The following is a 13887-nucleotide window of genomic DNA, read 5'->3' on the forward strand; positions in this document are numbered from 1 at the left end:
CAGAACCATGCAAAACTCAGGAGGAGGAAGGAACTAGGGGGAAAACAGGAGTATCAGTAGGACTGGACCTGGCATCAGCAGGTGGGGGAACTGAAGCAGGAGTCCAATCCCCACACTGGGGCAACTGTCTGAGTCAGAGGAGGAACATTTAAGGCTGACTGAAACAGCTGATTGTGGCAGGCTAAATGGAATGAGAATCAGACAGTCCTCGCTGCAGCAATACATACCCTGGACAGGGACACAAGTCCCCTGGAAAGTGCAGCAGCTGGGAGGTGGAGTTTAGGGATTGTGGAGCAATCCCAGGGCGAGGATTGCTGTTGACTGTGGAGAGACAGATCAAGGGGATATGAGGGAGGAGACTGTGGTGGGAAATGCCTGTAGAGGAAAGCTGCCATAAAAGCATAAAAGCCACAGAAGCAAGGTGATACTGCTGAGTCGAGTAAGGGGTGGACCATCACCATAGCCTCTCTTTCCCCACACACCAGCATTGGCAGCTGAACAAGAGAAAGGCTGGCCCATCAAATGCCTGATGCACTGAACTACAGAGTAGGACCCCACCCAGGGTGCCCCTTTAAGTGCCTGATGCGCCAATCTACCGAGTATGACCCCAGCCAGGGGGGCCCCTTCTAAGTGCCTGTGGTGCTGAACAACAGAGAAGGATCCCAGGCAAGGGAGCCCTCTAACTGCCTGAATGGGCAGAGCTACGGAGAAAAACAGGTCAAAGAGGCCTTCTGATCGCCAGCTACAAGAGGCTGGAATAAAAGACTCTGGTAGGGCCATAACTCCTAAGGCAGAGGCAGTCCCTGTCCCTGCACACTTGGTGCTGCCAGGATCCCCATAAGCCAAGCAGCTGCACCACCTTCACACTCAACTCTAACTGGGGCAGAGCTGCCACAGGCAAAAAAATGTCTTGCATCTATGTGCGCAGGGTCACTTTGGTAGTGTCTGACTCTTTGAGACCTTGTAGACCGTGGCCTGCCAGGTTTCTCTGTCAGGGAGGCGGGTTCTCCAGGCAAGAATACTAGAGCATGTGGGCCAATACTGGTTGCCATACCCTTCTAGAGCACTATATTTCCTGCTGCCCTAGCCGCCAACTCCCCTGAGTACCTGGTGCTGCCAGAACCCCTGCGACCCAAGCAGCTGCACCACCTCTACACCTGGCCCTCACAGGGGCAAACCCAAGTCCTCCAGGGCAGCCTCAGGAGCAACAGCGGACAACAGCCCCAGTGGACAACCCACATGCAGAGCTGGAAATAAAATCACAATTGAAACCCAGGGGCAGTGAGGCTAAAGAAGAAGACCCAAAACCTTCCCACCAGCTATACAAGCTGCAAATTAAATCCACGTGATCAACTAGGAAGACTCTGTGTCTATGGAATATATAAAAGGTCATTGAGAGCTCCCACAAAAGAAACACACTAGTTCTGATAGCTGGGGACATTGGAGGCAAGAACACACAGGAGTAGGACCAGATTACAATCTGAGTTGTCCCCACAGCAGGTTCAGAGATCAGTCAGCAGTGTTGGAGGGCATCCTAGGGAGGTGAGGTAGACTGTGACTCCCAGCAAGAAAAAAGACTCCGACAGCAGTGACTTAAGAAAAACATTAATTATTCTTATGTTTTGACTTGTTCTGTAGATACTTTTGGATTTTTTTTTCCCCTCTTCTGTTGTAGTTGTCAATTTTATTGACACTATGAAATCTAATTAAGCTTTTGAGCTTTTTGTTTTTTCCCTCTCAGTCACATTTTTTATGGTTGTTATAACCTCTGCCTGTACACTGGGCTTGTGCAATTCTGTGGAGTTTTCCTTTTATTTTTCTTTTTTAATTTTAATTTCTAATTTTTTAAACCTATTATTTTTTCTACATTTATTCCTTTGTTTGCTTTTCCTACTGTTCTTTTCCCCTTGTAGTTAATCTTTAATGTATATAAATCTTATCTATCTCTATTTAACTTTGTGTATCTATTTTTTTCTTTTCTTTCATCTTAAAATATTGGTTAGTTTTATTTTCATTGCTTTATTCCCCAATTGGCACCTTGCTTTAGTTTTGATTTCCAGTTTGTGCTTTAGTTAGTTTTGCCCTGGTAGATACAATTTTTGGTTTCCTTTGTTTGCTGGGTCAATCTATTGTACTTTATTTTTGTTGGACTGTTTTGATTTTGCTATTGAGTGAATATGTATATGTGTATATTCAGTCACACTTTTTATTGCTGATATAAACCTCTGCCTCTACATTGGGCTTTTGCAGTTCTATGGAGTTTTCCTTTTTTTTTTTTTTTCCTTTTTTCTTTCTGCTTCCGTTTCTTTTTCTCCTTCTATTCTTTTTTATAATTTTAGTTTTTAATTTTTTTAAACCTATATTTTTTTCTATATTTATTCCTTTGTTTGCCTTCCCTACTGCTCTTTTCCCCTTGCAGTTAAACTTTAATGTATATAAATCTTCTTCATCTACCTCTATTTAACTTTGCATATCTATTCTTTCTTTCTTTTCTTTCTTTCCCTTCCTCTCAACATATTTGTTAGTTTTATTTTATTGCTTTATTACCCACTTGGCACCTAGCTTTAGTTTTGTTTTCCAGTTTGTGCTTTAGTTAGTTTTGTTCTTAACTGGTAAATATAGTTTCTGATTTCCTTTGTTCATCTGGTCAATCTACTATACTTTATTTTTGTTGGACTGTTTTGACTTTTCTCATGGGTGTATATGTATATGTGTATATTCAAATATTTTAATTATTATTTGCCTGATTTTGTCACTGTCATTTGTCTGGGGTTTATCTTTGGTTTCTCATTTTTGGATATGTGTTTTAATCTCACTTAATGCCATAACAAAAAACTTGTGGAATCTTCATTCCTGACCAGAGATCAAGCCCTGAGCCTTTGAAGTGGGAGCACTGACTCCAAGATCCTAGACTACCAGATAACTAACCTTAGAGAGGACCAAACAGTGAGAACAAACACAAAGGAAATCACTAGAATACAAGACCCAACCCAGCATCACCCAACTCCCAGTAGCATCCTGTGCAGGACGCCTCATCTAAACAACAAACAAAAAAATAAACCCAATCATCAGCAGACAGGATTACCACCTCACTCAGCCTTCCCCAGCAGAGGAAAAACAAACAAAAATCATACCCTACCCAAAGCTTACAAAAACCACTGGACCAACCTAAAGAGGGTAGAAACCAAAAGGAGGAAAGAATTCAACCTTGAAGCCTGGGAAAAGGAGACCTCAAACACTATAAGTTAAAAAAAAAAAAAGAAAAGGCAGAGAAATACTACACAAATAAAGGAACACACTAGAAACACAGAAGTCCAAATAAATGAAGAGGAAACAGGCAAACTACCTGAAAAAGAACTCAGAATAATGATATAAGTATGATCAAAAATCTTGAAAACAATATGGAGAAAATGTAAGAATGAATTAACCAAGACCTAGAAGAATTAAAGAATAAACATACAGAGACAACACAATTACTGAAATTAAAAATACTCTAGAAGGAATCAATAGCAGAATATCTGAAGCAGAAGAATGAATCAGTGAGCTGGAAGAAAAATGGTGGAAATAACTTCTGAAGAGCAAATAAAGTAAAAAGAATGAAAAGAGCTGAGGACAGTCTCAGAGACCTCTGGGACAATATCAAATGCACCAATATTCGAATTATAGGGGTGCCAGAAGAAGAAGAGCAAAAGAAAGGGTATGAGAAAATTTTTGAAGACATTTTAGTTGAAAATTTCCCAAACATGGAAAAAGAAATAGTCAATCAAGTCCAAGAGGCACAAAGACTCCTATAAAGGATAAACCCAAGGAGAAACACATCAAGACACATATTAATCAAACTAACAAAGACTAAACACAAAGAAAGAATATTAAAAGCAGCAAGGGAGAAGCAACAAGTAACATACAAGGGAAACCCCTTACGTTTAACAGCTGATCTTTCAACAGAAACTCTGCAGGCCAGAAGGGAATGGTAGGATATATTTAAAGTACTGAAAGGGAAAAATCCACAACCAAGATTACTGTACCCATCAAGAATCTCATTCAAAATTGATGGAAAAATAAAAAGCTTTTCAGATAAGCAAAAGTTAAAGACAATTCAGTACCACCAAATCAGCTGTACCACAAATGTTAAAGGGACTTATACAGTCAAGAAATACAAGAAAAGAAAAAAGATCTACAAAGTCAACCCCAAATCATTATGAAAATGCCAATAGGAACACATGTATCAATAATTACTTTAAATGTAAACGGATTAAATGATCCAACCAAAAGACACAGACTGGCTGAATAGATACAAAAACAAGATACATATATATGCTGTCTACCAGAAACCCACTTCAGACATAAAGACACGTATAGACTGAAAGTGAGAGGATGGAAAAATATATTCCACGCAAATGGGAAGCAAAAGAAAGCTGGTGTAGCAATCCTCATATCAGACAAAATAGATCTTAAAGAATATTACAAGAGATAAGGAAGGACACTACATAATAATCGAGGGATCAATCCAATAAGACTTAACAACCATAAATACATATGCACCCAGCACAGGAGCACCTCAATACATAAGACAAACACTAACAGACATAAAAGGAGAAACTGACAGTAACACCATAATACTAGGAGACTTTAACACCCCACTCACACCAATGGACACATCATCAAAACAGAAAATTAATAAGGAAGCACAAGTCTTAAATGATACATTAGATGAAATGGATCTCATTGATTGTATCTTCAGGACATTGCAACAAAATGCAGAAGAATACACCTTCTTCTCAAGTGCACATGGAACATTCTCCGGGAAAGACCATATCTTGGGTCACAAATCAAACCTCAGTAAATTTAAGAAAACTCAAATCGTATCAAGCATCTTCCAACCACGATGCTATGAGACTGGATATCAATTACAGGAAAAAAACTGTAAGAAACGCAAACACATGGGGATTAAACAACACGTTTCTAAATAAGCCACAGGTTACTGAAGAAATCAAAAAGGAAATAAAATAATTTCTAGAAACAAATGACAATGAAAACATGACAACTCAAAACCTATGGGATGCAGCAAAAGCAGTTCTAAGAGGGAAGTTTATAGCAATACAATCCTACCTCAAGAAACAAGAATAACATCAAATAGACAACCTAACTTTACACCTAAAACAACTGGAAAAAGAAGAACAAAAAAACCCCAAATTAGTAGAAGGAAAGAAATCATAAAGATCTGAGCAGAAATAAATGAAAAAGAAATAAAAGAAACAATAGTAAAGATTAATAAAACTAAAAGCTGGTTGTTTGAGAAGATAAACAAAATTGAGACATCTTTAACCAGACTCATCAAGAGCAAGAGAGAAGAATCAAATCAACACAATTAGAAATGAAAAAGGACAGGTTACAACAGACAATGAAGAAATACAAAGGACTTTAAGAGAGTATTATGAACAACTATATGACAATAAAATGGATAACCTGGAAGAAATGGACAGATTCTTAGAAAAGATCAATCTTCCAACACTGAACAAACAAGAAATAGAAATTATGAGCAGCTCAATTACAAGCACTGAAACTGAAGCTGTGATCAAAAACTCCCCCAAAACAAAAGCCCAGGACCAGATATTTTCACAAGAGAATTCTATCATTTAGAGAAGAGCTAATGCCTATCCTTCTAAAACTCTTTCAAAACATTGCAGAGGAAGGAACACCTCCACACTCATTCTACGAGGCCACCATCACCCTGATACCAAAACCAGGCAAAGACAACACAACAAAAGAAAACTGCAGGCCAGTATCACTGATGAACATAGATGTAAAAATCCTCAGGAAAATTTTAGCAAACAGAATTCAGCAACACATCAAAATGCTCATACACCATGATCAAGCTGGGTTTATTCCAGGCATGCAAGGATTCTTCAATATACACAAATCAATCCATGCGATACACCATATTAACAAATTGAAAGATAAAAACCATATGATCATCTCAATAGATGCAGAAAAAGCCTTTGACAAAATTCAGCACCCATTTATGATGAAAACTTTTCAAAAAATGGGCACAGAAGGAACCTACCTCAACATAGTAAAGGGAAAATATATGATAAGCCTACAGCAAACATTATTCTCAATGGTGAAAAACTGAAAGCATTCCCCCTAACATCAGGAACAAGACAAGAGTGTCCACTTTCACCACTATTATTCAACATGGTTCTGGATGTCCTAGCTACAGCAATCAGAGAAGAAAAAGAAATAAAAGGAATCCAGATCAGAAAAGAAGTAAAGCTCTCACTGTTTGCACATGACATGATATTATACATAGAAAACCCTAAAGATAGTAACAGAAAATTACTAGAGCTAATCAGTGAATTTACCAAAGCTGCAGGATACAAAATCAATACACAGAATTCACTAGCATTTCTATATACTAACAATAAAAAATCAGAAAGGAATTAAGGAATCAATCCTATTCACCACTGCAACAAAAAGAGTTAAATATCTAGGAATAAACTTACCTAGGGAGACAAAAAAACTGTACACAGAAAATTATAAGACATTAATAAAAGAAATCAAAGACAACATAAACAAATTCCATATTCCTGGGTAGGAAGAATCAATATTGTGGAAATGACTATACTACCAAATGCAATCTACAGATTCAATGCGTTCCCAACAAATTACCAATGGCATTTTTCACAGAAGTAGAACAAAAAATTTCACAATTCATATGGAAACACAAAGACTCCAAATGGCCAAAGCAGTCTTGAGAAGGAAGAATGGAGCTGAAGGAATCAACCTTCCTGACTTCAAAGCTACAGTATTACACTTCAAAGCTACAGTCATCAAGACTGTATGGTACTGGCACAAAAACAGAAATATAGGCCAATGAAACAAGATAGAAAGCCAAGAAATAAACCCATGCACCTATGGGACCTTATTTTTGACAAACAAGATATACAATGGGGCAAAGATAGCCTCTTCAATAAATGGTGCTGGGAAAACTGGATAGCTACATGTAAAAGAATGAAATTAGAACACTTCCTAACACCACACAAAGATAAACTCAAAATGTATTAAAGACCTAAATATAAGACCAGAAACTATAAAACTCTTAGAGGAAAACATAGGCAGATCACTCGAGGACATATAAAGCAAGATCCTCTGTGATCCACCTCCTAGAGTAACAGAAATAAAAACAAAAGTAAACAAGTGGGACCTGATTAAACTTAAAAGCTTTTGCACAGCAAAGGAAACTATAAGCAAGACGAAAAGACAACCCTCAGAATGGGAGATAAAAATAGCAAATGAAACAACTGAAAAAATTAATTTCCAAAATATACAAGCAGCTCACACAACTCAAAGCCAGGAAAACAACCCACCCAATCAAAAAGTGGGGAAAAGACCTAAACAGACATTTCTCCAAAGAAGACATACAGATGGCTAAAAAACACATGAAAAGATGCTCAACATCGCTCATTATTAGAGAAAAGCAAATCAAAACCACAATGAGATATCACCTCACACTGGTCAGAATGGCCATCATCAACAAGTCTACAAACAATAAATGCTGGAGAGGGTGTGGAGAAAAGGGAACACTCTTGCACTGTTGGTGGGTACGTAAATTGATACAGCCACTATGGAAGACGGTATGGCAATTCCTTAAAACACTAGGAATAAAACCACCATATGACCTACCAATTCCACTCCTAGGCATATACCCTGAGGAGACCAAAACTGAAAAAACACATGTATCCCATTGTTCCATTGCAGCACTATTTACAATAGCTAGAACACTGAAGCAATGTAGATGTCCATCAACAGATGGATGGATAAAGAAGTTGTGGTACATATACACAATGGAATATTATGCAGCCATAAAAAGGAATGCATTTGAGTCAGTTCTGATGAGATGGATGATCCTAGAATCTATTATACAGAGTGAAATGAGTCAAAAACAGAAAGATAAATATCATATTCTAGTGCATATATAACAGTTAGAACTGGACATGGAACAACAGACTAGTTCCAAATAGGAAAAGGAGTACCTCAAGGCTGTATACAGAGAAGGCAATGGCACCCCACTCCAGTACTCTTGCCTGGAAAATCCCATGGATGGAGGAGCCTGGTAGGCTGTAGTCCATGGGGTCGCTATAAGTCAGACACGACTGAGTGACTTCACTTTCACTTTTCACTTTCATGCATTGGAGAAGGAAATGGCAACCCACTCCAGTGTTCTTGCCTGGAGAATCCCAGGAATGGGGGAGCCTAGTGGGCTGCCGTCTATGGGGTCACACGGAGTCGGACACGACTGAAGTGACTTAGCAGCAAGGCTGTATATTGTCACCCTGCTTATTTAACTTCTATGCAGAGTACATCAAGAGAAACGCTGGGCTGGATGAAGCACAAGCTGGACTCAAGATTGCCAGGAGAAATATCAATAACCTCAGATGTGCAGATGACACCACCCTTAAGGCAGAAAATGAAGAACTAAAGAGCCTCTTTTAAAAAGTTGGCTTAAAACTCAACATTCAGAAAACTAAGATCACAGCATCTGATCCCATCACTTCATGGCAAATAGATGGGGGAAACAGTGGAAACAGTGAGAGACTTTATTTTTGGGAGCTAAAATGACCACATATGGTGACTGCAGCCATGAAATTAAAAGACACTCCTTGGAAGGAAAGTTATAACCAACCTAGACGGCATATTAAAAAGCAGAGACATTACTTTGCCACAAAGGTCCATCTAGTCACAGCTATGGTTTTTCCAATAGTCATGTATGGATGTGAGAGTTGGACTATAAACAAAGCTGTGTGCTGAAGAACTGAAGCTTTTAAACTGTAGTGCTGCAGAAGACTCTTGAGAGTCCCTTGGACTGCAAGGAGATCCAACCAGTCAATCCTAAAGGAAATCAGCCCTGAATATTCATTGGAAGGACTGACGCTGAAGCTGAAACTCCAATATTTTTGCCACCTGATGCGAAGAATTGACTCATTTGAAAAGGCCTTGATGCTGGGAAAGACTGAAGGCAGGAGGAGAAGGGGATGACAAAGGATGAGATGGTTGGATGGCATCACCAACTCGACTGACATGAGTTTGAGTAAGCTCTGGGAATTGGTGATAGACAGGGAAGCCTGGCGTGCTGCAGTCCACGGGGTCACAAAGAGTCAGAAACGACTGAGTGAGTGAAGTGAACTGAACACATATACAGAATCTAGAAGAATGATACTGAAGGACTTATTTTCAGGGCAGCAATGGAGAAGCAGACATAGAGAATAGATTTATGGACATGGGGAGAGGGAAGGAGAGGGTGAGATGTATGGAAAGAGTAACAGGGAAACTTACATTACCATACATAAAATAGACAGCCAATGGGAATTTGCTGTATGGCTCAGGAAACTCAAACAGGGGCTCTGCATCAACTTAGAGGGCTGGGATAGGGAGGGAGATGGGAGAGAGGTTCAAAAGGGAGGCGATATATGTATACCTATTGCTGATTCATGTTGAGGTTTGACAGAAAACAACAAAATTCTGTAAAGAAATTATCCTTCAATAAAAAAATTAATTAAAAAAAGTCTATAAACAATAAATGCTGGAGAGGGTTTAGAGAAAAGGGAACCCTTCTACAGTGTTTTCCTAGGAATATTAAGTAATACAGCCACTATGGAGAACAGTATGGAGATCCCTTAAAAAACTAAGATAGAGCTACCACATGACCCAGCAGTCCCACTCCTGGGCACGTGTGTGCCTATGTGCATGTGAAGCCGCTCAGTCGTGTCCATCTCTTTGCAACCCCATGGACGGCAGCCTGCCAGCCTCCGCTGTCCATGAGATCCTCCAGGCAAGAATACTGAAGTGGGTTGCCATGCCCTCCTCCAGGGAACCTTTCCAACCCAGAGATCAAACCCCTGTCTCTACGTCTCTTAAACAGGCGGGCGGGTTCTTTACCACTAGCACCACAGGGGAAGCCACTCCTGGGCATATATATATTCAGAGAAAACCATAATTTGAGAAGATACATGCACCCCATGTTCACTGCAGCACTATTTACAAGAGCCAAGACATGGAAGCAACCCAAGGTCCACTGACAGAGGAATGGATAAAGACAGATAGAGTATGTACATGCAGTAGATCAGCCATTAAGAAGAATGAAATAATGCTATTTATAGAGATTACCATCCTAAGTGAAGTCAGACAAAGACTAATATTATACAATTCCCCTTATTGCAGAAACTGAAAAAAATTATACAATTGAACTTAACACTCACAAACATAGAAAAATTGACTCATGCTTACCAGGGGAAAGGTGGGAGGGAGAGAAACTGGGAATTGGGGATAAGGTGGATTTATTTAAAATCCCAAATTTTAAATAAACACACTATAATTAAAACAGATGATCAACAAGGAACTACTGTATAGCACAGGGAACTCTACTCAATATTCTGTAATAACCTAAATGGGAAAATAATTTGCAAAACAGATATATGCATACATATAACTGAACCACTTTGCTCTAACACCTGAAAGTTACACAAAACTTTAAATCAACTATATACTCCAACATCAAATAAAATTTTTCAATGTACCATCAAAATAAGATATCATTTACATCAGCACCCAAAACAATTATATACTTAGAAATAAGTCTAACAAAACATGCAGAAGATCTATACAAGATAAACTATAAAGCTGTGATAAATAACAACAAAGAACTAAATAAATTAAGCTAAATTCTATGCTTATGAGTAGAACAATTCAATACTGTCAAGAGGTCAGTCCTTCCAGCTTGATCTACACAATCAGTACAATCCCAATCAAAATTCCAACGAGTTATTTTGTGGACATAAGGACAAAATGATTCTAAAGTTTCAACAGAGAAGCAAAGGACCCAGAATAGGCACCTCAATATTGAAGAACAAAGTCACTCGACTGATACCACTCAACCTACACACTTACTACAAAGCTACAGTAATTAAGACAGTGTGGTACTAGTGAAACACACAAAGATCAGTGAAGCAGAGAGCCCAGAAATAGACTGACATAAACACTGTCAACAGGTGTTTGACAAAGTAGCAAAGACAACACAATGGAGCAGACAGTCTTTCAACAAGTGGTGCCTAGAACAACGGGACAGCCACGTGTAAAAAAATGAACACAAACTTATTTTAAGGTCTGTATGACCTCAAAACCTTCACAAAAGTTAACTCAAAATGGTTCATAGATCTAAGTGTAAAATACAAACCTTTATTAAATCCTAAAAGACCAAACCCTATTACATCCTAGGAAAAACCTGGATGCCCATAGTTATGGAATGATTTTTTAGATACAACACTGTAGGTACAATCTGTGAAAGAATTGATGAGCAGGATTTCATTAAAATTTTAAAACTTCTGCTCTGCTAAAGACAATGTCAAACAAATAAGAAGCCACAGAATGGAAAAAATATTTGCAAAAGACATTTGATAAAGGCCTATTATCCAAAATATACAAAGAACACTTAAAATGCAAAAAAAAAAAAAAAAAATTTAAAAATGGGCAAACAACCTAAACAGCCACCTCACTTAAGAAGATATACAGATGGCAAATAAGCACATGAAAAGATGTTAACATCATTTATCACTAGAGAAGTGCAAATAAAACAGTGAGACACCACTACGTACCTACTAAAATGAACAAAATCCAAAACACAGACAACACTAAATGCTGTCAGGGACGTGAAGCAACAGAAACTCTCACTCACTACTGGTGGAAACGGAAAATGTACACCCACTTTAGAAGGAAAGTTTGTTGGTTTCTTACAAAATTAAACATTCTTACCATACACTCTTACATGGCAGTTTCTTATGTTAATAAACCTTGGCATGCCGTTACCATACAATCCAATAATCATGCTGTCTGGTATTTGCCCAAATGAACTCAAAACTCAGGCCCACTCAAAAGCCTGCACAAGAATGTCTGTAATAGTTCTATATCTAAGAGCCCCAACTTGGAAGCAACTAAGATATTCTTCAATAGCTTGAGTGGATAAATAAATACTGGTACATCCAAACAATTGCATATTATTCAGCTCTAAAAAGAAATGACCTATCAAGCCACAAAATGACACGGAAGAAGCCTAAATGCATACTACCGAGTGAAAGAAGCCAATTTGAAAAAGCCACATGCTACACGATCCCAACAATACAACATTCGAGAAAAAGCAAAACTATGGAGACAGTAAAAAGATCAGTAGTGGCCAAGGGTGAGAGGGGAAGGAGAGAAGAACAAACAGAAAACAGATCTTCAGGGCGGTGAAATGGTTCTGTAGGATCCTCCAACCATCGATATGTGTCATTACACACTTGTCAAAACCTATAGGATGTCCAATACCAAGACCCTAATATAAATTATGGACACTGAGTGATGATGTGTCAGTGTGGGTCATCAACTGTATAAATGTACCACTCTGGTGGGAGATGCTGATAGTGGTGAGGAGGGCTGGGGGGAGGGGGGAGGTATTTGGGAACACTCAGTACTTCCCACTTGATTTTGCTGTGAACCTAAAAAAGCTCTAAAACAACAAAAGTTTATTAAATACAAAATAAAGAAAAAAAATGAAGGTTTTCTTCAACTACAGCTGAGTTAATAGAGACCAATAAAGACATTTTTGGTTTCCCTGCACTCATCCAAGGAAGAAAATTTTCCTAAGAAGCAATTTTTATAAACAATACAAAATTCTGCTTTATTCTGCTGTATATCAAACACTGAAAACACAATCTTTCCTTATTGCTAATTTGTGAAGACAACAGCAAAGAGAAACAAGTGTTCATGTGTAACAATGTCACAGCATTTGTCTGGTGCTCTGGAGTAAAATCAGTTCACACCCTCGCATTTGTCTCCCTATAATACCGCCACCCCTCCCTTCCTGAAATTCTAGTCCACAGGTGTACATCTCAGAGAATAACCTTAGAGATGATGCACAAACCTTTTCCATCACGAGGAGGGGCTCCCTTTGCTTTAAAACTGTCCACTGGTGCCTTCGTGTCTGTTTCCAAAGCAATGCTTATCTGTATCTCAGACTTGAACTTGGTGTATTTATTACTCAGCAACTGGTACCATTTTGGTGCCTAGAGAGTAACAAAGAAAGCAAAACTCCTTAATAGTTAATAGGAAATAAACAGTAGTGGGAAATGTTCTATAAGGTTGTAAATATATTTCCTGTAGCTTCTCAGAACTTCCTCCTCTTTTAAAGTATTTTTCCCCCACATTTTCCTCAAAAGAAATGAATCTTGCTTAGGAAACTGAGTTTCCTGTTGGAAAAAAAAAACAAGCTAAAGTTTAGATTGCCTTGCTTGTTTTTATTCCTATGCTTCAACAGGTATGTGTATTTCTATCCTCACTCATATCATCGGTCTTACTTCATCCCTTATAACAACAACAAAGACTATCAGTTTTCCAGTTTCTAACCGCTCATTTTTCACTTCTTCTGTTATACCTTTTCTGCCTGCCACATTTCTGCTTTGTTCTGTTTATATCAAATCAGGAAAAGAAAAGCTTAGTGTTAATAAAAGCACAAACAAAATACTAAAGTAAGGTCCAGTGGTAGAGCTCTGGGTTATGAGCCATGTATTTGACTGATATCAAAATATAAAAGCTTTCTCACAGAATGAGGAATCCTAAAATACCTGAATAGCCACCCCGTCCCCTCAAACCTCAAGAATCCTAACACCCCAATCAGCCTGCAAAATCTCATGGCCCATGCTCACATGTACCAGTAGCGCAGGGGCACCATTCCAGTGCCTATAAACAGCATTCTTACTCTGAACACTGTAATAGAAAGGCAAAGGAACTGGGGATCAAAACCAAAAACCGCAGCTTCATATTCAAACTATGTTTATAGGTAAAATAGGATGAAATAAA

General features: G+C 38.5%; 1 protein-coding gene across 5 annotated transcripts in view; it reads right to left on the reverse strand.

Moving 5' to 3' along the window:
• The window catches only part of CEP120 (centrosomal protein 120), an 83470-nt gene that overhangs the window by 56003 nt on the left and 13580 nt on the right, over positions 1 to 13887 (reverse strand). For all 5 annotated transcript variants that reach the window (XM_027546984.1, XM_027546982.1, XM_027546980.1 and 2 more), the window contains one exon: positions 12953 to 13094. In XM_027546984.1, coding sequence (XP_027402785.1) covers positions 12953 to 13094 — 142 coding nt within the window. The remainder of the gene's footprint in view (positions 1 to 12952; positions 13095 to 13887) is intronic.

This window comes from Bos indicus x Bos taurus, chromosome 7 (assembly GCF_003369695.1).
Source record: "Bos indicus x Bos taurus breed Angus x Brahman F1 hybrid chromosome 7, Bos_hybrid_MaternalHap_v2.0, whole genome shotgun sequence".
Classification (NCBI taxonomy): Eukaryota; Metazoa; Chordata; class Mammalia; order Artiodactyla; family Bovidae; genus Bos; species Bos indicus x Bos taurus.